Source organism: Oncorhynchus kisutch, unplaced genomic scaffold (assembly GCF_002021735.2).
Source record: "Oncorhynchus kisutch isolate 150728-3 unplaced genomic scaffold, Okis_V2 Okis03b-Okis08b_hom, whole genome shotgun sequence".
NCBI classification, from domain to species: domain Eukaryota; kingdom Metazoa; phylum Chordata; class Actinopteri; order Salmoniformes; family Salmonidae; genus Oncorhynchus; species Oncorhynchus kisutch.
The window spans coordinates 2,119,279-2,144,813 of NW_022261980.1; the positions used below are offsets into that span (position 1 = coordinate 2,119,279).

General features: G+C 42.6%; 1 protein-coding gene and 1 pseudogene across 2 annotated transcripts; both read right to left on the minus strand.

The window, feature by feature from the left end:
* Positions 1-9,246: 9,246 nt before the first annotated feature.
* Positions 9,247-11,682, minus strand: LOC109880824 (macrophage mannose receptor 1-like; annotated as a pseudogene).
* Positions 11,683-12,592: 910 nt separating this feature from the next.
* On the minus strand, positions 12,593-16,111 carry LOC109880821 (guanosine-3',5'-bis(diphosphate) 3'-pyrophosphohydrolase MESH1). Of its 2 annotated transcripts, XM_020473007.2 has the most exons (5): positions 15,899-16,106; positions 15,170-15,225; positions 14,729-14,969; positions 14,369-14,387; positions 13,669-13,780 (listed from the first exon to the last, which is right to left on the minus strand). In XM_020473007.2, the coding sequence occupies exons 1-4, from the start codon at positions 16,008-16,010 to the stop codon at positions 14,371-14,373; spliced, it is 426 nt and encodes a 141-aa protein (XP_020328596.1). In that variant the 5' UTR covers positions 16,011-16,106; the 3' UTR covers positions 13,669-13,780; positions 14,369-14,370. The 2 variants fall into 2 exon arrangements, with proteins under 2 accessions (XP_020328595.2, XP_020328596.1); XM_020473006.2 differs by lacking the exon at positions 14,369-14,387 and having other exon boundaries at positions 12,593-13,780; positions 15,899-16,111.
* Between the last annotated feature and the right edge of the window lie 9,424 nt (positions 16,112-25,535).

Here is a 25,535-nt window from a genome sequence, read left to right on the forward strand (position 1 = left end):
GCCCCAGAGGAGAGAGATATTACTGTAGTAGATATGATTATCTATGGATGTTCTCTACTTATTACCAGTTAACGCTGTGATTGATTATTCACTCTATTTACTTGTTGGAGAATATAAACCTATTGGGTGTGTGTTTTCTACAATAGTCTATTATTACTGTATCTATAGATGCTGTGGTTATAATAGTGTGTGACTTGTGAGTTTTGATTTACATTTAAATGAGTTGGGAATTAAAATAGTGTTTTTAAACATTTGGGTGGAGTAAAAAATAAACAAGAAATCACAAAATTCCTTCAGGTTGATGACTTTTTGCAAATCCAATCAGTTTTCCACTTAATCATGTTCTGAATGAAAAACATAGATTATTATATATTTGTTTTTATTACATGGAAACAAAATTGAATCAACCAATTTGTGTACAGTGGGAAGTCACCTAGCTCACATGATGTTTCATCATTATATAACATGATAAAAGAGTAAGAATGCTAAGATGCTGCTGTATGCTAGTTACTAGCATCTTGTTGGTACATGTAAACTCCACGTTAAAGCCTTCTTCAGCCTGTAGGCCTAAGTCTGTGTATCATTACTATTAGCTCAGACAGTAATAGTAGATATGAACATACATATCATGTATTGTATATCATGTCATGAAACCGACTGTTTGTATGAAATAAACAATTGACATAGACAATATTCCTTCTCATTTTTATTGGTGCACCTACAGTGCCTTCTGGAAGTATTCATACCCCTTGACTTTTTCCAAATGTTGTTGTGTTGCAGCCTGAATTTAAAATGGATGAAGATAAGATTTGTCACTGGCCTACACACAATACAATACTGTACAAGACTGTACAATACAATAATGTCAATGTGGAATGATGTTTTTTACATTTTTACTAATTCATTAAAAACGAAAAGCTGAAATGTCTTGAGTTAATAAGTATACAAGCCCCTTGTTATAGCAAGCCTAAATAAGTTCAGGAGTATATACACTACTGTTCAAAAGTTTAGGGTTACTTAGAAATGTCCTTGTTTTTGAAAGAAATGCACATTTTTTGTCTATTAAAATAACATCAAATTGATCAGAAATACAGTGTAGACATTGTTAATGTTGAAAATGACTATTGTAGCTGGAAACGGATGATTTTTTATGGAATATCTACATGGGTGTACAGAGGCCCATTATCAGCAACCATCACTCCTGTGTTCCAATGGCACGTTGTGTTAGCTAATCCAAGTTTATCATTTAAAAAGGCTAATTGATCATTAGAAAACCGTTTTGCAATTATGTTAGCACAGCTGAAAACTGTTGTTCTGATTAAAGGAGCAATAAAACTGGCCTTCTTTGGACTAGTTGAGTATCTGGAGATCCAGCATTTGTGGGTTTGATTACAGGCTCAAAATGGCCAGAAACAAAGACCTTTCTTCTGAAACTCGTCAGTCGGTTCTTGTTCTCAGAAATTAAGGTTATTCCATGCGAGAAATTGCCAAGAAACTGAAGATCTCATTCAACGCTGTTTACTACTCCCTTCACAGAACAGCGCAAACTGGCCCTAATCAGAATAGAAAGAAGAGTGGGGGGACCCGGTGCACAACTGAGCAAGAGGAAAAGTACATTAGAGTGTCTAGTTTGAGAAACAGACACCTCACAAGTCCTCAACTGGCAGCTTCATTAAATAGTACCTTCAAAACACCAGTCTCAACGTCAACAGTGGAGAGGCGACTCCGGGATGCTGGCCTTCTGTGCTTAACAAGTAACATAATAAGTTGCATGGACTCACTATGTGTACAATAATAGTGTTTAACATGGTTTTTGAATGACTATCTCAACTCTGTACCTCACACATACAATTATCTGTAAGGTCCCATCATGTTATGGGAATGCTTGTAAATGTTAAGGACTGGGGAGTTTCTCCAGGATAACAAATAATAAACAGAATGCAGCTAACCACAGGCAAAATTCTAGAGGAAAACCTGGTTCAGTCTGCTTTCCACCAGACACTGGGAGATGAATTCACCTTTCAACAGGACAATAACCTAAAACACAAAGCCAAATATACACTGGAGTTGCTTACCAAGAAGACAGTGAATATTCCTCAGTGGCCGATCTACAGTTTTTACTTAAATCTACTTGAAAATCTATGGCAAGTCCTGAAAATGTTTGTCTAGCAATGATCAACAATCAATTTGAAAGAGCTTAAAGAATTTTGAAAAGAATAATGGGAAAATGTTGCACAATCCAGGTGTGGAAAGCTCTTAGAGATTTACCCAGAAAGCCTCACAACTGTAATTGCTTCCAAAGGGGATTCTGACATGTACTGACTCATGTAAATGAGATATTTCTGTATTTCATTTTTAATACATTTTTAAAAATGTATTCTAAAAACATAATTTCATTTGGTCATTTTGTCATTTTGTCATTGTGGGTTATTGTGTGTAGATGGGTGAGGGAAAAAATGATTTAAAACATTTAGAATTTAGGCTGTAATACATCAAACTGTGGAAAAGTCTAGGGGATGAACACTTCCTGAAGGCATTGTTGGGCCTTACCAGCTCCCTACTGTGAATCACAACGTTGGACAAAAGAAATGACACAACACATGAAAATTGTTGTATAGTAATGACCAACAACCAGAGCGTGAAACATTTAAAAAAGAATAATGGGCAAATGTTGTACAATCCAGGTGTGGAAAGCTATCAGAGATTTACCCAGAAAGACTCACAGCTGTAATCGCTGCCAAAGGTGCTTCTACAAAGTATTGACTCAGGGGTGTGAATACTAAACTGGCAAACATTTCCAAAAACATGTTTTCACTTTGTCATTATAGGGTATTATGTGTAGATGGGTGAGACAATCTATTTAATCCCCTTTGAGTTCAGGCTGTAGCACAACAAAATGTGGAATATGTCAAGGGGTATGAATACTTTCTGGCACAGTAGCAACAGATATGTCAAGGTACATTAACATATACAAAAATATTTTACATAATTCTGATGATTCCAATTGAATTGAACTCATTTCTAACCTAGAATACTCATATATCAATGTTCTTTTTGTAATGAAGTGTTAACATCCATTCAACATTCATATTTGTCTTTATTGGATGTACTGATATAGAGAGGAATGAAAGTTTAAAGGTGCAGGGTGAGTTTTGAAACCCCGCCAAGTTGGGCAATGTGTGGTCCGACATCGGCAGCACTACCACATGAGCAGACTCTGGCACAAATATCAATGCTTTTACTGTGCCCCTATCCAGGGATTAGCAGTCGTGGGAAAAGTACCCAATTGTCATGCTTGAGTAAATGTAAAGATACCATAATAGAAAATGACCCAGTAGTCACCCAGTAAAATACTACTTGAGAAAAAGTCTAAAGTATTTGGTTTTAAATATACTTAAGTATCAAAACTAAATGCAATTGCAAAAATGTACTTCAGTATCAAAAGTAATGTCAAATTCCTTATATTAAGCAAACCAGATGGCACAATTGTTCATGTTCTTAAAACGTTGTATGTGTATGGGGAAATGTATGGAGTAGAAAGTACATTCTTTTCTTAAGGAATCTAGTAAAGTAAAAGTAGTCCAAAATATTAATTGTAAAGTACAGATGCCCCAAAAACGACTTAAGTAGGGGTCTTTTTGCCCTCAGAACAGCCTCAATTTGTCAGGGCATGGACTCTACAAGGTGTCCAAAGCATTCCACATGGATGCTGGTGGATGTTGACTCCAATACTTACCACAGTTGTGTCAAGTTGGCTGGATGTCCTTTGGGTGGTGGACAATGTTCCCTCCACAGGGGCACAGATGCATATCTCTTCCAGGACAGCCGTGCAGAAGAAATGCCAGGCTGTGCAGAGACACAAGATTTAAAGTTCTCCCCATTAGTTTGCACTATATACAGTGTCGATTTTAGCATATAAATCTTGGTGGGGCAACCGCAAAAAAAAATGTTTGATGCATGCCAGCAAAGCCACAACACTAAACAATACATTAATTGCACTATAACGGCGACAAGAGGTGCCCAAAAACATTCAGATTCAAACATTCAGAGTCATTGGCCACAGAAATGACATCAAATCACGTTATATGTACAGCAGCTTTGATTGGACTGATCATATCAACATCTTACTTCATGAATCAAGTCTACTGGAAAATCATTTTTAGTCCTTGTCATAGGAAGAGATATAATGAAGAGAAAATATAGATCAAACGTATCAGTGCTCATCGGCCATTGGACATAAACATTACACAAGCTGGAAATCACAAAATCAACAATGAGTTGTTTGGAAGGAATCGGTGACAGTGGCTAACTGCAAGCATTGCAACTGGGAAGTCAGCACAATGGAGTGAATCCTTACCACCGCTACACCTGGCTATCAGCGGAGCCTTGTCTGGCAGCGAAACAAATCATTCAGCCTCATTTACTGCCTTTTTAAAAAACATACCTGATATGGCTGACCATATCTCCCTGGCATATTACATCATTTATGCAGCAGCATATAAGACATTTTTGGACTCACATTGTTGTGCGCGGCGGTCCTTCTTTGGCAAATCTTCATCAAAGAAAATTTTTTACAATTCCAAGTTGGATGACCGTTCAAAACGTATTTTCCCAGTCTGACTTCCCAGGTGCAATGCTTGCTGTTATCCACTGTCACGGATTCCCAACTTGTTGTGTAATGTTTATGTCCAATGGCCGATGAGCACCGATACGTTTTATCTTCATTATTTTGCGATCGGAGGCCGAGCAGTTGCCATACCAGGCAGTGATGCAACCAGTCACGATGCTCTCGATTGAGCAGCTATGGAACCAGTTGAGGATCTGAAGACCCATGTCAAATCTTTTCAGTCTCCTGAGGGGGAATAGGTTTTGTTGTGACCTCTTCACGACTGTCTTGGAGTGCTTGGACCATGTTATTTTGTTGGTAATGTGGACATCAAGGTACTTGAAAATCTCAACCTGCTCCACTGCAGCCCCGTCGATGGGAATGGGGGAGTGCTCGGTCCTCTTTTTCCTGTAGTCCACAATCATGTCCTTTGTCTTGATCACTTTGAGGGAGACGTTGTTGTCCTGGCACCACATGGCCAGGTCTCTGACCTCCTCCCTATAGGCTGTCTCGTCGCTGTCTGTGATCAGGCCTACCGCTGTTGTGCCACCGGCAAACGTAATGATGGTGTTGGAGTCGTGCCTGGCAGTACAGTTATGAGTGAACAGGACCTACAGGAGAGGACTGAGCACGCACCCCTGAGGGGCCCCAGTATTGAGGAGCAGCATTGCGGATTTGTTGTTACCTACCCTTACCACCTGGGGGCGGACCATCAGGAAGTCCAGAATCCAGTTGCAAAGGGAGGTGTTTAGTCTCAGGGTCCTTAGCTTATTGATGAGCTTTGAGGACACTATGGTGTTGAACGTAGTGAATGAATAGCATTCTCACATAGGTTTTCCTTTTGTCCAGGTGGGAAAGGGCAGTGTGGAGTGCAATAGAGATTGCATCATCTGTGGATCTGTTGGGGTGTTATGCAAATCAGAGTGGGTCGAAGTGTCTGGGATAATGGTGTTGATGTGAGCCATGACCACCCTTTCAAAGCTCTTCATGGCTACAGATGTGAGTGATACAGGTCACTAGTCATTTAGGCAGGTTACCTTATTGTTCTTGGGCACAGGCACTATGGTCTGGTGGTCTGCTTAAAACATGTTGGTATTACAGACTCGGACAGAGAGAGGTTGAAAATGTCAGTGAGGACACTTGCCATTTGTTCAGCGCATGCTCGCAGTACACGTCCTGGTAATCCGTCTGGCCCAGCGGCCTTGTGAATGTTGACCTGTTTAAAGGTCTTGCTCACATCGGCTTTGGAGAGCGTGATCACACAGTCTTCCTGAACAGCTGGTGCTCTCATACATGTTTGAGTGTTATTTGCCTCGAAGCGAGCATCGAAGTAGTTTAGCTCGTCTGGTAGGCTCGTGTTACTGGGCAGCTCTCGGCTGTGCTTCCCTTTCCCTCTAGCCTTTAGCTCAGTGCGGATGTTGCCTGTAATCCATGGCTTCTGATTGGGGTATGTACGTACTGTCACTGTGGGGAAGACATCATCAATGCACTCATTGATGAAGCCAATGAATGATGTGGTGTACTCCTCTATACCATCGGAGGAATCCCAAAACATATTCCAGTCTGTGCTAGCAAAACAGTCTTATAGCTTAGCATCTGCTTCATCTGACCACTTTTTTAATGATCTAGTCACTGGTGCTTCCTGCTTTAATTTTTAGCTTGTAAGCAGGAATCAGAAGGAAAGAATTATGGTCAGATTTGCCAAATGGAGTGCGAGGGAGAGCTTTGTATGTGTCTCTGTGTGTGGAGTAATGGTGGTCCAGAGTGTTTTCCCCTCTGGTTGCACATTTAACATGCTGATTGAAATTTGGTAAAACAGACTTAAGTTTCCCTGCATTAAAGTTCCAGGCTTCTAGGAGCGCCTCCTCTGGGTGAGCGTTTTCTTGTTTGCTTATGGCGGAATACAGCTCATTCAATGCTGTCTTAGTGCCAGCAGCTTTGTATTTTGAGACAGTTTTGAACATGCAAATAAGCCAATAGGCAGAGGGATAGCCTATATTGTCTAATTCTCTGTAGGGATGGTGCCAGGTTTCCTACAGACGTGACGCCTGGCATTCAGTCCAAAGAGTTCGATCTTAGTTTCATCAGACCAGAGAATCTTGCTTCTCATAGCCCACCTATAATTTAGCCCAAACAACTACCTCTTTCCCAACTGTATTTAATTGTATTTATTTATTTATTTTGCTCCTTTGCACCCCATTATTTTTATTTCTATTTTGCACATTCTTCCATTGCAAAACTACCATTCCAGTGTTTTACTTGCTATATTGTATTTACTTTGCCACCATGGCCTTTTTGCCTTTACCTCCCTTCCCACCTCATTTGCTCACATTGTATATAGACTTGTTTATACTGTATTATTGACTGTATGTCTGTTTTACTCCATGTGTAACTCTGTGTCGTTGTATCTGTTGAACTGCTTTGCTTTATCTTGGCCAGGTCGCAATTGTAAATGAGAACTTGTTCTCAACTTGCCTACCTGGTTAAATAAAGGTAAAATAAAAAATGGTCTGAGAGTCTTTTAGGTGCTTTTGGTAACCAAGCAGGCTGTCATGTGCCTTTTACTGAGGAGTGGCTTCCGTCTAGCCACTCTACCATAATTACCTGATTGGTGGAGTGCTGCAGAGATGGTTGACAGAACTCTGGAGCTCTGTCAGAGTGACCATCAGGTTCTTGGTCACCTCCTTGACGAAGGCCCTTCTCCCACGATTGCTCAATTTGGCCGGGCAGCCAGCTCTAGGAATAGTCTTGGTGGTTCCAAACTTCTTCCATTTAAGAATGATGGAGGCCACTGTATTCTTGGGGACCTTCAATGCTGCAGGAATGTTTTGGTACCCTTCCCCCAATCTGTGCCTTGACCCAATCCTGTCTCGGGGCTCAATGGACAATTATTTCGATCTCATGTCTTGGTTTTTACTCTGACATGCACTGTCAACTGTGGGACCTTATATGGACAGGTGTGTGCCTTTCCAAATCATGTCCAATCAATTGAATTTACCACAGGTGGACTCCAATCAAGTTGGAGAAATATCTCAAGGATGACCTATGGAATACTTATGTAAATCAATTAGTTCTGTTTTTACATTTGTTATAAATGAGAAAAACCAGTTTCTGCATTGTCATTATGGGGTATTGTGTGTAGATTGATTAGGGGGAAAAACATTTTTAAAATCAGGTTTAAATTAAGGCTGTAACATAACAAAATGTGGAAAAAGTCAAGGGGTCTGAATACTTTCCGAACGCACTGTATGTCCTCTCACAGGTTCAGAAGTCCAGCACTGCACTTATTTTCTGCTTCTTTAACTACATTTGTTTTAGTCTTCATCCTGAAATTCAAGAGCACTGTTTGATTGACATGGGTGTTTGTGGTGGAGGGAAAAAATATACTGTTTGTAAATGTATAATTACAACCTATGGAATTTAGTAGATGAATGCCCGGTTTAGGGGATAATGTACACCATTGGCTTTGTGTTAAGAATATCATCTTTGGTCCAGCCCGTTATTTTACACAGATTCCATTCCACGGTGCTTGTGGTTGTTACAATGACTATTACTGGACACAACTGTCAGATGAAACCGATTCATTTACTATTATTATTATTATTATGTTTATTTGATGGCCCCGAGGCTGGAATCAGATATATTGTATCAGATATAGTTAGCTAAGTTCATTTGGAGTATATCAGTAACCAAACTACAACAACAACAAAGCGATACACAAGGACACTTCCCAGACAACAGGTTTCCCAGATCACCGTCTGTCTCACCGTCCCCCTCCTTCCGTACCTTCCTCCCCCCTCTGTCTCTCTCCCTCCTTCCTTACCTTCCTCCCCCCTCTGTCTGTCTGTCTCTCCCTCCTTCCTTACCTTCCTCCCCCCTCTGTCTCTCTCCCTCCTTCCGTACCATCCTCCCCCCTCTGTCTCTCTCCCTCCTTCCGTACCTTCCTCCCCCCTCTGTCTCTCTCCCTCCTTCCTTACCTTCCTCCCCCCTCTGTCTCTCTCCCTCCTTCCGTACCGTCCTCCCCCCTCTGTCTCTCTCCCTCCTTCCGTACCTTCCTCCCCCCTCTGTCTATCTCCCTCCTTCCGTACCTTCCTCCCCCCTCTGTCTCTCTCCCTCCTTCCGTACCTTCCTCCCCCCTCTGTCTGTCTCTACCTCCTTCCGTACCCTCCTCCCCTCTCTGTCTGTCTCTCCCTCCTTCCTTCCTTACCTTCCTCCCCCCTCTGTCTCTCTCACTCCTTCTGTACCTTCCTCCCCCTCTGTCTGTCTCTCTCTCCTTCCGTACCCTCCTCCCCCCTCTGTCTGTCTCTCCCTCCTTTCTTACCTTCCTCCCCCCTCTGTCTGTCTCTCCCTCCTTCCGTACCCTCCTCCCCCCTGTCTCTCTCTCCCCTCCTCCCCCCCACTTTGTGATTTGATTTGCAGTTATTGTCAATTCTATGTTTCCTTCAAGTGCATTTTGGATTACATCCTTTTGTAACCATAAACCATGTAAATAGTTAATATTTTCACTATTTCAGACACATATTTCATGGTACATGACAGGTTATCAATGAGAAGTTGTGATCTTTCAATGAGATGTTCTGCTATCTATTATTATTTCTAGGTGCACCAATAAAAATGAGAAGGAAGGTCTTATCTTTGTCTAAGTTAATTATTTATTTCATACCAACAGTTGGTTTCCTTACATGATATACAATACATGATGTGTCCGTTCATATCTACTGTTACTGTTTTTCATTCTGATGGGGATGAATCAAAGAGGAAAACTGATTGGATTTGCAGAGTCATCAACCTGAAGGAATTCTGTGATTTCTTGTCTATATTTTTTTACCCTACCTAAATCGAATGACATGGTAAAAAAGAAGAAGTTAATTACCAACTCAATGAAATGTTATCAAAACTATCAAAACATCTGTGCCCAGTGTTATCTGTGCCCAGTGTTATGGTCTTTGTACACACAAAGCACCCACTATCATAACCACGGTATCTACAGGTACAAAAATAGTAGACTATTGTAGAAAACACACACAAAAAAAAAATCTCTTATTGTCACATACACCAGAAAGGTGCAGGAAATGTGTTGTTTTACAGGGTCAGCCATAGTAGGACGGTGCCGCTGGGGCACATTAGGGTTCAGTGTCCTGCTAAAGTGCACATCAACAGATTTTTCACCTTGTCGGCTCAGATATTCGAACCAGCAATCTTTTGGTTACTGGCCCAACGCTCTAATCGCTAGGCTACCTGCCGCCCCGTGGGTTAAACCCAATAGGTTTATATGCACCAACAAGTAAATAGGGTGAATAACCAATCACAGCGTTAACTGGTAATAAGTAGAGAGCATCCATAGATAATCATATCTACTACAGTAATATCTCTCTCCTCTGGGGCTCACGCTCTGTAGCAGAGGAAGTTCCTCCTCTCCTCACAGTTCCTGGTTTCCCAGTGCTCTTCATCTCTGGTCAGGGTCCCACAGTGAAGGTATTGGGCGGGGCAGTGGGGCAGCTCCCCGCCAGACCAGGCCTGGTACTCCAGGTGGTCCCCGTTCACCCAGAGCCATTCTCTGGCCAGGAAGATCAGACCCGTCCACACATGGTTGGTCTGGGCACCCTCCATCTTGCTCTGGGCCTGGAGATGTTCAGTCTTAGAGAGCAGGCTGGGGAGGTCGGTGTAGTGACCCCTGCAGTAGAGACAGAGCATGGCCATGTCTTCATCTCCTGAACCAGGATCAGCTTCTCCTTGTAGCATAAGAAGGGGAGTGTCCGGGAGCAACGCGAATCCATCCATCTCATATCCCACTGTACCATGACACAGTCCTCAATGCCAGCAGCATTGTTTGGCTCTCCTGACTTCCAAAACCTAAATGCTGAGTTCTCTCCTCCTGACCATGTCCATCCTGTTGGATCGTTAGCATCTCTGTGCAAACCAATCCAGGTCCAATCACTCCTTGAAATGGGAAGGAGTTGATCTACTTCTTCCTGGATGCTTATGAAGGCCAGGTCAGTGTAGTGCTCACGACAGTACCGCTGAGCCTCTGACCAGGTCTTCTCTTCAGACACATAGTGATATTCTCTGAGTTTACCAGAGGCCACTGCACACAGAGCAGTGATGAGGAGACCAGTGAAGCTACTCTTACTCTGCATGATGCCCCAGTGCTTAGTAGGTGTGGAGCGGAGCTGACCCTGCTGCTGCTGCTGCTGATATTATGAACCTGCTGCTACTCTACTGTCCCCCTCTCATGTGTCCACATAGCCCACCAATCAGAGTGCCTCCTTAATCTTGACAACCAATCCATGTTTCTTCCTCATAGGTTTTCTGATTGGCCACATCCTCTTTCCTCTCCTTCTCTAAATGAATTGGAGGACAGCGTCAGAGGGGAGAGACTTTAAAAGTGGATGTGAGGATTCAGGGTAAGAAAATAGAGTAAGGGCCCTGTACACACATTGCCTAAAAAGGAACACCGCAGTCAAATAATGGCTGCATCTTTTAAGCAAATTCTACCCAGGAGCTTCAGAAAATCTCTCGGTCCAAAGAACACGAATAAACTTTAACCAAAGTTGACATGTAAATCCCTCCAACAGAGAATCAGTAGTGAGTTCAGAGAACTCAATATTCTTGACCATATTTGATGCTACATATTTAACCTACATATTTAATCAGGGCTGTAGTGGTGCCTGGAGAAGTGGGTATACTCTCATTTTGCCAAAGGGCTTGTCCGGCGAAGGAAAGGCGCCCTGTGTGGAAATATTATATGAGAAACAGTGACATACACTATGAATGACCTAAAATGATAAATCCCATATTGGTCTTTCACAGTCAGACCAACCCACGCTGTACTGTGCAGTAGGCTAATAGTAAGCCTACTACTGAAACAGATAAATGAGGCTGCCAACTGAGTCACAAATTCACAGGTTTCAGATTTTTCCCCATTTCTGTAAGGTTTGCGTTCTGTTACACTTTTCCTTACAGAAAACAACGTAATTGTATTATCTAAGTCCATAACAATGCTTAAACCACATCAGGAGACCACTTTTGAGGTTTGAGTGTCAACTGTAAGTGCTGTTATTGTGAAGTGGAAATGTCTAAGAGCAACAACGGCTCAGCCGCGAAGTGGTAGGCTACACAAGCTCACAGAACTGGACCACCGAGTGCTGAAGCGGAACGTGTAAAAATCATCTGTCCTCGGTTACAACACTCACTGCCGATTTCCAAATTGCCTCTGGAAGCAACGTCAGCACAAGAACTGTTTGTCGTGAGCTTCACCGAAAGGTTGTTGGATCGAATCCCTGAGCTGACAAGGTAAAAATCTGTAATTCTGCCCGAGCAAGGTAGTTAACCCACTGTTCCCTAGGAGCCGAAGATGTGGATGTCAATTAAGGCAGCCCTCCACACCTCTCTGATTCAGAGGGGTTGGGTTAAATGCGGAAGACACATTTCAGTTGTACACCTGACTAGGTATCCCCCTTTCCGTTCATGAAATTGGTTTCCATGGCCAGGCAGCCGCACACAAGCCTAAGATCACCATGCGCAATGCCAAGCATTGGCTGGAAAGGTGTAAAGCTTGCCGCCATTGGACTCTGGGGCAGTGGAAATGCGTTTACCATCGGACAGTCCAACGGATGAATCTGCATTTGACAGATGACATTAGAACGCTACCTGCCCAAATGGATAGTGCTAACTGTAGTTTTGTCAAGGAGGAATAATGGGGATATTTTTCATGGCTCGGCCTAGGCCCCTTGGTTCCAGTGAAGGGAAATCTTAACGGTACAGCATACAAAGACATTCTATACGGTTCTGTGCCTCCCCCCAAAGGATTTTCATTACTTTACACTCGACTTTTCCCCCCTTACTAGCTCCAACCTTATCTATGAAAAATCTACTTACTGTGACATGTAGTTCTCCCACCTAGCTATAGTATCTTAAGACGAATGCAATAACTAAGTCACTCTGGATAAGAGGGTCTGCTAAATAACTCAAATGTAAAATAAAAAATAAGTGTAATTCATTTTTTTTTATTGAGGGGATAAATATGACATGTATTTTCACGACCCCATCTTTGATTGTCAGTATTAATGATATAAAAGGCAACAGATGCAATGTAGGTGATAAAACAACAAATATCAGAATTCAGATGAGTCCTGCAAACTATGATTTACAAAAGTAACTGTGCTGGAAATGTTTAACGTTTGTGCTTTTCTAAGAACAAAAGTTCTCAGTTTCAAGGTCTCGGCTTAGAGAGAAGAAGCCTTGAGGTATTGGTCTGTCACATGTTATGAACCAGTACTGGTCGGTCACATGTTATGAACCAGTACTGGTCTGACACATGTTATGAACCAGTACTGGTCGGTCACATGTTATGAACCAGTACTGGTCTGACACATGTTATGAACCAGTACTGGTCTGACACATGTTATGAACCAGTACTGGTCTGACACATGTTATGAACCAGTACTGGTCGGTCACATGTTATGAACCAGTACTGGTCTGACACATGTTATGAACCAGTACTGGTCGGTCACATGTATGAAACAAAACAGTAATGATGAATTAATTATGCAAATATAACATGTCTGTGTATAGACGTATATAAGACAACAGTTGGGACTGCCCCAGCAGAGCTCCTGATTGACATGTGTACTATAGTGCATTGAGTTGGAACCTCTCCAGCGCGCTGATAATAAAAGGATCATTCATTTAAGATTGACTTAAGTGTCCCTGGTGGTCATTTCTATGACATGGTGGTGAATTTCCACAACAGCCTTTCATCTTCACAAAATTATGCATATCATTGCTTTATTCAATACGAGAAAACTCAAGGTGACATTGATGGTTTGCCTGTTCCACAGACAATGTATGCAAATGACTGTAGAATGAATGAATAATAAATTACCAATAAAAAATAAATCCTTGTGAGAGCTAAGAGTTTATTCGATGGAGAAGGCTCCTATTATGAAGACAATATGCTCAAATCTTTTCACATGAACTCTTTACAAAAGTGTGCATCAAGAGTTACTCTGTTGTGCCACCCTGTATCAGAAGTAGAGAGGTGTCAAAGCTCAACCCCCCTCTGCTTGAAGAGCTCCTCTAGGTGTCTCTCCAGTGCTGGGTTGGTCCCCCTCAGTCCTCTCACTACCTGGGCTGCCCACACAAAGTACTCCTGAACACGCTCTGCCGACCAACCTGGCAACCACAACACAGATTTAAATATAAGATATAGGACAGGGGTAAAGAGGGACAGTCAGACAACGAGAGGGAAGTAAGTAAAGAGAAGCAATGAGCCAGAGAGAGAATTTGAAAATAAAGATCAGTTTCCCCAGTTCAGAGAAATTGGTCATTGAGGTTGTTAGGTTTATGTCCCATCCTGCATCACCAGCTTCTAACTTGCTATTTCTTTTTTTATTTTTAAGAATCAGTCACTCACATTTGTGGCACAAATCAATGGTACCTATATTAGCATTTTCACACAGTAACAACATTGAGTAACATATATATATATATTAGATACTTTAGGATTTGGACATGACGCGTGAAAATGCTAATAAAGATACCATTCGCATGCATTGGATGTGCCAAAAATGCTAAAAAGTTAGCATTTGAAATGGTGGATAACAAAACCAAAGCATGGATTGTTGTCATACCTTGTCCATCGACTGCTTAGTCATTTAAGTTAAATGTTGTCAGAAGTTACCATCCCGCAGTAGCGGCCATGATTTAGCAGCAGATGCATATAGCAGACATGTCATGTCTCAAAATCAATATCCATCTTACCTCTATATTGTTTTACGTCCTGTGGATTTGAGAAGATAGATGACTAGATCAACAGAAAAGTGAGCTTGTCAGGTAATTATCTCCTACACAGCTTCTAGCCTAGTTAACGCAACACTGTGCAATTCTCCTTATTTTGACCACTTTTTCTCTCTGGCCTCCATTGACTTAGTCACACAAATTTTGGCCAACCTACAAGGGTAAAAACTCCAATAACCTTTGAACAGTGAAATGGGGTTTATATGATAGTGAAATGGGGTTTGGACCATTGGCGCTCTCATAGGATAACCAACACAATTAACATATTTTACACAGAGGGTCCAAAAATATGCTTTTTTGATTGGACACCCTACAATCAATCACCTGTAGGTGTGCAGCGGTTCAGGTCCCTCAGGTTGTACAGTTTGTCAGCCAGTTTGACCAGTTTGGCCTGGTGGCTGGCGTGAGGTGCATGCTCCACCTGCTGACGTTTCCTCTCATGCTTGGGTAGCGCCTTATCATCTGTCACTTCCTGAACAATTCGAGCCACCGTTTGCCCAAAGATGGCCTGTAGTTCTCCTATGCTGGTGTCAGTGTCCTCCACTGTGTCATGGAGCAAAGCTGCCTGAGGACAGTTGGAAAACACAAATATTGTTAATGACCTTCCTGTTAACACAAAAATGTTGAATGTTTTCATGAGCTTAACATTGCCCATTGACTCATCTATACTTAATAATATAATTTCATTACGATTTAAAATATTGCCCTCCAGGAACAAGTATGCAAGAAAGTATTTTGAGTTTGTCTGATACGTAAAACACTTACTTGCAAAACTTCAATGTCTGTGATCCCACCTTCATGGCTTAGGATCCTTGCCACTCCTGCAAAATGATAAACACGGCAAATGTAAATGCAGATATCCATGCACTGAAGTCCGAGCAGTGAGAGAGTTATTGCTAAGGACCTCTCTCAATAATGGACTAGAGGCTAACGTTACTCCTTATCGTCCAAGGACCTTGCATGTTTAGAGGCAAATTGGCCCTTGCAGCCAAAACCGCTAAATACTCAATTCTCAATTACAGTAAAGTTCTAGAAACAAACTTTTAAATCAAATAATTTCCCAAATGCAAAACATACACTTACTGTACACTGTTAACAGATGCAGCTGTCAGTATCTTTCAGTGACAACAGATGCAGACAGCTAATTAGCACGTGAACGCCTCTGTCTTCAGTAAACAAGCGCTGTACCATGGAGATAAGACTGTGTGGGAACACTTACCCTAAAAAAAGTGTGTAGTGCTTTTATCTTTTGTGTTAATAAAAAAAAACGTCTAGCTAATATGAAATATATGTTCCTTGTGTTTCCAAAACCGTACCGCAAAAGATGTTTTAACGTTCAGAACAAGCGTCGGGACTCTTAATTAACAAAACTTCCCCGGTCAGAAGATGCTAGTTATCATCAATAGCCGCTAATGGTAGCTAGTTAAGTTCTTATGCCATTCATAGACGTTAACTAGCTAGCATCTGTTAAGATTGTTTTTATAACAACTGTACCTATTGGGTGGTTGATATATGGCGTTTGTTCAGCGTCTTTACGTCGTTGATTGCGGTGCTTTTCAGCAGCGAAGTTGACAGTCTCCAACAGAATGACCGCTTCCGAACTCATGCTGTAAAAGTAGTTTCTCACACTACAGGCGGCACATTATTACCAACGTTTGGTCGCAGATCTCACCCGTCATTTGTGCGTCAGTGCCTTCTCTTTAAATGTCCGTAGTCAGACAAAGTCTCGCAACATTCTATCCGCTTCCACAGAAGCATGGATAACATATTGCATTGGGATAAATTGTGTGCATCCTTGCGAAACAATATAAATACGAATGAGCCTTACCTTTATATATATATATTTTAGCAGTATTCCTTTCTAGGGAGTTTTTCCAAGCCACTTTGCCTCTACACCTGCATTGCTGGGATGGGTTGCTGGCATCGGATGGGGCCACAGTGTCTCCTGACCCCTCCTGTCTCAGCCTCCAGTATTTATGCTGCAGTAGTTTATGTGTCGGGGGGCTGGGGTCAGTTTGTTATATCTGGAGTACTTCTCCTGTCCTATTCGGTGTCCTGTGTGAATCTAAGTGTGCGTTCTCTAATTCTCTCCTTCTCTCTTTCTTTCTCTCTCTCGGAGGACCTGAGCCCTAGGACCATGCCCCAGGACTACCTGACATGATGACTCCTTGCTGTCCCCAGTCCACCTGGCCATGCTGCTGTTCCAGTTTCAACTGACCTGAGCCCTAGGACCATGCCCCAGGACTACCTGACATGATGACTCCTTGCTGTCCCCAGTCTACCTGGCCATGCTGCTGCTCCAGTTTCAACTTCCACCTGACTGTGCTGCTGCTCTAGTTTCAACTGTTCTGCCTTATTATTATTCGACCATGCTGGTCATTTATGAACATTGAACATCTTGACCATGTTCTGTTATAATCTCCACCCGGCACAGCCAGAAGAGGACTGGCCACCCCACATAGCCTGGTTCCTCTCTAGGTTTCTTCCTAGGTATTGGCCTTTCTAGGGAGTTTTTCCTAGCCACCGTGCTTCTCCACCTGCATTGCTTGCTGTTTGGGGTTTTAGGCTGGGTTTCTGTACAGCACTTTGAGATATCAGCTGATGTACGAAGGGCTATATAAATAAATTTGATTTGATTTGATTTGATTTGATTGCTTGCTGTTTGTGGTTTTAGGCTTTGTTTCTGTACAGCACTTTGAGATATCAGCTGATGTAAGAAGAGCTTTATAAATAGATTTGATTTGATTCATAATAGAGCGTACATCAATACTTAGTCCTAATGTCCATGTGTTCATTAGAGACAAGAACGTTTTTGCATAAAGTCCCCATTATGAGCAGGGGTTTGTTTGAATGTCATGATCAGGGGCTGGATTTGTCTAGGAAGCAGAGACTTGTGGACATGTGGATGAACGGGTAGGCTACCCCCAGTAGTACATACCAGGCCTGGACCGGGGGAAAGCTGCCCCGCCCACCACCTCTGCTGTGCGACCCTGATCAGAGAGGTAGAGCACTGGCGAACAAGGGACTGTCAGGAGAGAAGGAACTTTATCTGCTGCGTAAAGTGATTTGGTAAGTCATCATTTGAGACCCAATCATTGATCCAAATCAGGAAAAATCTATGCCAAAATGTTGTAATAGGGTTATGATTCTAAAAATAGGGGGGTGATTATTGTCAGAAAGAAGTTGCAAAAATGTTATAGTTTGCAAAAAACAAGGATCAACTTGAACAGTGTTTTGGCATCAAAACATGTATTTTAGACATCTTTTTTAATGTGTGTTTTCCTATGTAATGAGGACATCTAAATTGTTTTTAGTAGTATTTTGTTTGACCTTTCTGGCTACATTTGAAAAGATAACCAAATACTTCCTTTACCTACCCTGCCTTTCTAAGGTCTTCAAAAGCCAAGTTAACTAACAGATTACCGACCATTTCAAATCCCACTGTACCTTCTCCGCTATGCAATCTGGTTTCAGAGCTGGTCATGGGTGCACCTCAGCCATGCTCAAGGTCCTAAACGATATCATAACCGCCATCGATAAGAGACATTACTGTGCAGCCGTATTCATCGACCTGGCTAAGGCTTTCGACTCTGTCAATCACAACATTCTCATTAGCAGGCTCAACAGCCTTGGTTTCTCAAATGATTGCCACGCCTGGTTCACCAACTACTTCTCTGATAGAGTTCAGTATGTCAAATCGGTGGGCCTGTTGTCCGGACCTCTGGCAGTCTCTATGGGATGCCATAGGGTTCAATTCTCGGGCCGACTCTCTTCTCTGTATACATCAATGATGTCGCTCTTGCTGCTGGTGATTCTCTGATCCACCTCTACACAGATGACACCATTCTGTATACCTCTGGCCCTTCTTTGGACCCTGTGTTAACTAACCTCCAAATGAGCTTTAATGCCATACAACTCTCCTTCCGTGGCCTCCAACTGCTCTTAAATGCAAGTAAAACTAAATGCATGCTCTTCAACCGATCGCTGCCTGTGTAACAGTATAGACTTTACACCCGTCCCCTTGCCCCGACCTGGGTGCGAACCAGGGACGCTCTGCACACGTCAACAGTCACCCTCGAAGCATCGTTACCCATCGCTCCACAAAAGCCGCGGTCCTTGCAGAGCAAGGGGAACCACTACTTCAAGGTCTCAGAGCAAGTGACGTCACCGATTGAAACGCCACTAGCGCGCACCACCGCTAACTAGCTAGCCATTTCACATCGGCTACACTTGCACCTGCCCGCCGGTCCAGCATTACTACTCTGGACGGTTCTGACTTAGAATATGTGGACAACTACAAATACCTAGGTGTCTGGTTAGGCTGTAAACTCTCCTTCCAGACTCACATTAAACATCTCCAATCCAAAATTAAATCTAGAATCGGCTTCCTATTTCTCAAAAAAGTATCCTTCACTCATGCTGCCAAACGTACCCTCGTACAACTGACCATCCTACCGATCCTCGACTTTGGCGATGTCATTTACAAAATAGCCTCCAACACTCTACTCAACAAATTGGATGCAGTCTACCACAGTGCCATCCGTTTTGTCACCAAAGCCCCATATACTACCCACCACTGCGACCTGTATGCTCTCGTTGGCTGGCCCTAGCTTCATACTTGTCACCAAACCCACTGGCTCCAGGTCATCTACATGTTTTTGCTAGGTAAAGCCTCGCCTTATCTCAGTTCACTGGTCACCATAGCAGCACCCACCTGTAGCACGCACTCCAGCAGGTATATCTCACTGGTCACCCCCAAATCCAATTCTTCCTTCGGCCACCTCTCCTTCCAGTTCTCTGCTGCCAATGACTGGAACGAACTGCAAAAATCACTAAACCTGGAGACTCTTACCTCCCTCACTAGCTTTAAGCACCAGCTGTCAGAGCAGCTCACAGATCACTGCACCTGTACATAGCTCATCTGTAAATAGCCCATCCAATCTACCTCATCCCCATACTGTATTTATTTATTTATCTTGCTCCTTTGCACCCCAGTATCTCTAGTTGCACATTCATCTTCTGCACATTCTACCATTCCAGTGTTTAATTGACATATTGTAATTACTTCGCCACCAAGGCCTATTTATTGCCTTACCTCTCTTATCCTACCACATTTGCACATGATGTATATAGATTTTCTACTGTATTATTGATTGTATGTTTGTTTATTCCACGTGTAACTCTGTATTGTTGTATGTGCCGAACTGCTTTGCTTTATCTTGGCCAGGTCACAGTTGCAAATGAGAACTTATTCTCAACTAGCCTACCTGGTTAAATAAAGGTTAAATAAATTAATAATAAATAAACCATAAAATTCATGGGCATCAATGGCAGTTTGTAGCAGTAATACTAGTAGTAATAGGAGTTAGTCAAACATTTGAATCAGTAATGTTGCTCTAATATTATAAATTACTTTACACCTGCCTTCTGTTACCTATATCCTCTCACAGGTTCTATCAAAAGTCCAGCACTGCACCAGCAAAACACTCCAACACTAGCACAGACTGGAATATGTTCCGGGATTCATCCAATGGCATTTAGGAGTATACCACTTCAGTCATCTGCTTCATCAATAAGTGCATCTATGACGACGTCGTCCCCACAGTGACCGTACGTACAGGGCCTTGCAAAAGTATTCATCCCCCTTGGTGTTTTTCCTATTTTGTTGCATTACAACCTGTAATTTAAATGGATTTTTATTTGGATTTCATGTAACGGACATACACAAAATAGTCCAAATTGGTGAAGTGAAATTTAAAAAATAACTTGTTTAAAACAATTTTAAAAAATGTAAAAGGTAAAATTGGTGCATGCATATGTATTCACCCCTTTGATATACCTGTATTAACTGCACCTGTTTGAACTCGTTACCTGTATAAAAGACACCTGTCCACACACTCAATCAAACAGACTCCAACCTCTCCACAATGGCCAAGACCAGAGAGCTGTGTAAGGACATCAGGGATAAAATTGTAGACCTGCACAAGGCTGGGATGGGCTACAGGACAATAGGCAAGCAGCTTGGTGAGCAGGCAACAACTGTTGGCAAAATTATTAGAAAATGGAAGAAGTTCAAGATGAAGGTCAATCACCCTCGATCTGGGGCTCCATGCAAGATCTCACCTTGTGGGGCATCAATGATCATGAGGAAGGTGAGGGATCAGCCCAGAACTACATGGCAGGACCTGGTCAATGACCTGAAGAGAGCTGGGATCACAGTCTCAAAGAAAACCATTAGTAACACACTACGCCATCGTGGATTAAAATCCTGCAGCGCACGCAAGGTCCCCCTGCTCAAGCCAGCGCATGTCCAGGCCCATCTGAAGTTTGCCAATGACCATCTGGATGATCCAGAGGAGGAATGGGAGAAGGTCATGTGGTCTGATGAGACAAAAACAGAGCTTTTTGGTCTGAACTCCACTCGCCGTGTTTGGAAGAAGAAGAACACCATCCCAACCGTGAAGCATGGAGGTGGAAACATCATTCTTTGGGGGTGCTTTTCTGCAAAGGGGACAGAACGACTGCACCGTATTGAGGGGAGGATGGATGGGGCCATGTATCGCGAGATCTTGGCCAACAACCTCCTTCCCTTAGTAAGAGCATTGAAGATGGGTCGTGGCTGGGTCTTCCAGCATGACAACGACCCGAAACACACAGCCAGGGCAACTAAGGAGTGGCTCTGTAAGAGGCATCTCAAGGTCCTGGAGTGGCCTAGCCAGTCTCCAGACCTGAACCCAATAGAACATCTTTGGAGGGAGCTGAAAGTCTGAATTGCCCAGTGCCAGCCCCGAAACCTGAAGGATCTGGAGAAGGTCTGTATGGAGGAGTGGGCCAAAATCCCTGCTGCAGTGTGTGCAAACCTGGTCAAGAACTACAGGAAATGTATGATCTCTGTAATTGCAAACATAGGTTTCTGTACCAAATATTAAGTTCTGCTTTTCTGATGTATCAAATACTTATGTCATGCAATCAAATGCAAATGAATTACTTAAAAATCATACAATGTGTTTTTCTGGATTTTTGTTTTAGATTCCGTCTCTCACAGTTGAAGTGTACCTATGATAAAAATGACATGCTTTGTAAGTAGGAAAACCTGCAAAATCGGCAGTGTATCAAATACTTGTTCTCCCCACTGTATATATTTACGCTCAGTGTGTCGTCTTGAGCGCTGTTGAAAAGTTTGTTTCTTTCTAGAATTGTCCGTCTCTCTCTCTCTGCCGTGGTCAGAATGGATACTTCAGAGTAACATTCAGCGATGTTGTTATAGAATAGATGTTTCGGTGGTTGTCGGTCTTGCCCTTTAATGATACCGAATTCCTAGCTGCAGACTAGTAATTAATATCAAAGACTTGTTCTTATTCTGTGGGTATCGATAGTCTAAGAGTTTAACCACGTGGGATGGTTAAAAGACTCAGCAGTCTGGTCTCAACCTTGGCCCTCTCGTTATCGAGGTAAGCTGGTCTGCAACCTTTGTCCTCTCGTAATTGAGAGAAACATGGTCTGTTGAGAAATTCTCAAAGTGTTTTTTTATTCGTGAATTGCAGAAAAGGCTGTCTCATGACGCCAGGTCCGAACTGGGCTCATGGGCGGTCCTCTGATTTAGTTAAACTCAAAAGGGAATTGGAGTTTCCTTCATTAAACAGTCCAAAATCACATTACACAATTTTACAAACAGTATCATCTTCACTCATTCATCTTATACAACAATTAGATGTAAACCTCATATCTGAGGCTATTATATAAACAATGTTATGGTAATGTGGCTGGATTGTCTCCCATGAGCCCCACAAAATTGCACCAAACGGACCAGTTCGTAGCTGGATTCTTCACCGATCTTTTATACCTTCTCCGGAACATAAATGTTGTTCGAACCTCAAGTTCTGTGAGGTGGAAGAAATTCCTTTGTTCTCTTCTATGAAAACTCTACTCTGTCTCTATACTGTGGCCATGAGGAGATTATCTCCTCCAGGAATGTATGACCTCTCTGACCACAGCAGCCTAGTTGTAGGAGACAGAGAGGGGGATGGTGCTCGCTGTACCCAAAGAGGGCAACGTCATGACAGCGTTAACTAGTAATAAGTAGAGAGCATACATAGATGATCATATCTACTACAGTAATATCTCTCTCCACTGGGGCTCACGCTCTGTAGCAGAGGAAGTTCCTCCTCTCCTCACAGTTCCTGGTTCCCCAGTGCTCTTCATCTCTGGTCAGGGTCCCACCATGGAGTTATTAGGCGGGGCATAGGGGCAGCTCCCCGCCGGACCAGGCCTGGTACTCCAGGTGGTCCCCGTTCACCAACAGCCATTCTCTGGCCAGGAAGATAAGACCCGTCCACACATGGTCGGTCTGGGCACCCTTCATCTTGCTCTGGGCCTGGAGATGTTCAGTCTTAGAGAGCAGGCTGGGGAGGTCGGTGTAGTGATCCCTGCAGTACTCCAGAGCCTCCTCCCATCTCTTCATCTCAGGGTCACGGAGGAGAGAGGACGGAGGAGAGAGGGTGCAGGACTGACTTTTGTCCAAATGAGAAAAGGCCCCACCACACCATCAGAGTGTCATCACCTGTACCTGTTACATCACCTGTACTCTCAGGTTACCAATTAGACTGCTTATATGTTTTCTACTGGGCTCTTTCTTAATTGTCTGTCCTTGATTCCTCACATTCTCTTACCTCGTATCCTTCTCAAAACCCCCTGAGGACAACCTTGGATCTTCTCCTCCAATGGTTTTGAGCAGAAGGAGAAGAAAAGGGATGTGAGGTTTCAGGGAAAGACAATATAGTAAGGGCCCTGTTCACACACTACCTAAAAACGAACACCTCAGTCAAATAACTCCTGCATTTTCTAAGCAAACTATCCAGGAGCTTCGGAAAATCTCACGGTCCAAAGAACCAGAAAAAACTTTAATCAAAGCTGACATGTAAATCCCTCCAACAGTGAATCAGTAGAGAGAGAGTTCATCTTCTTGACCATATGCCCTTACACATTTTTAACGTCAAATGTTGGTGTGGAATATAGTAACATACGTGTAATATAGCACATGATGTCATCATAAATGTTTTGCAAGTTCTACCTGCATGTACGATTAACTTGTCAAAATAGGACAAAACTTTAGATTAATATACACGTTTAACGTCTTCCTACAATAACAAAACTGAAATAGAATGCCCTGACTATGTTAATATAAGTGACTTGTATAGAGTCTGTTTGTGATGAACTATGTCGGTGAAGCAATAAGATAAATAATACATTTCTTTCGTTACACTCTTAGATAAAAAGGGCTACCCTGTCTCTGACAGAGACTCTCCTAACTCAACATGTGCACACACACAATACCAACTACACACTACTCTTACCTAAACAGGAAGACTGCAGTCAAATCACTTGTGTATCTTCTAAGTAAACTCTACCCAAAAGATGGAAAATGGAGAAGGACAGTAACCAAAGCTTGCATGCAAATATTTATTTGGGCTTATCCAAGAAACCTTCATTTCAGCTTAAAAATAGAAATAAACTCATCAAAAAAAGAAACGTCCCTTTTTCAGGACCCTGTCTTTCAAAGATAATTAGTAAAAATCCAAATAACTTCAAGGATCTTCATTGTAAAGGGTTTAAACACTGTTTCCCATGCTTGTTCAATGAACCATAAACAATTAATGGACATGCACCTGTGGAAGGGTCATTAAGACACTAACAGCTTACAGATGGTAGGCAATTAAGGCCACAGTTATGAAAACTTAGGACACTAAAGAGGCCTTTCTAATGACTCTGAAAAACACCAAAATAAAGATGCCCAGGGTCCCTGCTCATCTGCGTGAACGTGCCTTAGGCATGCTGCAAGGAGGCATGAGGACTGCAGATGTGGCCAGGGCAATAAATTGCAAAGTCTGTACTGTGAGACGCTTAAGACAGCGCTACAGGGAGACAGGAGGAACAGCTGTTTGTCCTCGCAGTGGCAGACCACGTGTAACAACACCTGCACATGAACGGTACATCTGAACATCACACCTACGGGACAGGTACAGGATGGCATCAACAACTGCCCGAGTTACACCAGGAACGCACAATCCCTCCATCAGTGCTCAGACTGTCCACAATAGGCTGAGAGAGGCTGGACTGAGGGCTTGTAGGCCTGTTGTAAGACAGGTCCTCACCAGACATCACCGGCAACAACATCGTCTAGGGGCACAAATCCACCATCACTGGACCAGACAGGACTGGCTAAAAGTCCTCTTCACTGATAAGTCACTGTTCTGTCTCACCAGGGGTGAATAGAATATCTTCCCTGTGCGTTACAGGGAAGATATTATCCTCCCTCATGTGGTACCCTACCTGCAAACTCATCCTGACATAACCCTCCAGCATGACAATGCCACCAGCCACACTGCTCATTCTGTGTGTGGTTTCCTGCAAGACAGGAATGTCAGTGTTCTGCAATGGCCAGCGAAGAGCCCAGATCTCAATCCCAATGAGCACTTCTGGGACCTGTTGTATTGGAGGGTGAGGGCTAGGGCCATTCCCACCAGAAATGTCCGGGAACTTGCAGGTGCCTTGGTGGAAGAGTGGGGTAACATCTCACAGCAAGGACTGGCAAATCTGGTGCAGTCCATGAGGAAGAGATGCACTGCAGTACTTAATGCACCAGATACTGACTGTTACTTTTGATTTTGACCCCCCCCCCCTTTGTTCAGGGACACATTATTAAATTTCTGTTAGTCACATGTCTGTGGAACTTGTTCAGTTTATGTCTCAGTTGTTGAATCTTGTTATGTTCATACAAATATATACACATGTTAAGTTTGCTGAAAATAAATGCAGTTGACAGTGAAAGGACGTTCATTTTTTTGCTGAGTTTAGCTAATTTCTTGCTCATCAATTTTGACATTGCCATTCGCGTTCTATGGTTTTCTAGGAACAGACATGTCCGCAGTGGTTTAACAGTACCCAATTGTCAAACTTGAGTAAAAGTAAAGATACCTTAAAAGATAATGACTCAAGTAAAAGTGAAAGTCACCCAGTAAAATACTACTTGAATAAAAGTCTAAAAATATTTGGTTTTGAATATACTTACGAATCAAAATTAAAAGTATAAATCATTTAAAATTCCTTATAATAATCAACTGAGACGGCACAA

Coding starts and splice junctions, on each gene's coding strand:
- LOC109880821 (XM_020473006.2), bottom strand. CDS start 16,010: ATGAGTTCGGAAGCGGTCATTCTGTTGGAGACTGTCAACTTCGCTGCT. Junction 14,970..15,169: donor CAGACATTGAAGTTTTGCAA/GTAAGTGTTTTA, acceptor AACTGTCCTCAG/GCAGCTTTGCTCCATGACAC. Junction 13,781..14,728: donor GAACCGCTGCACACCTACAG/GTGATTGATTGT, acceptor TGTGGTTGCCAG/GTTGGTCGGCAGAGCGTGTT.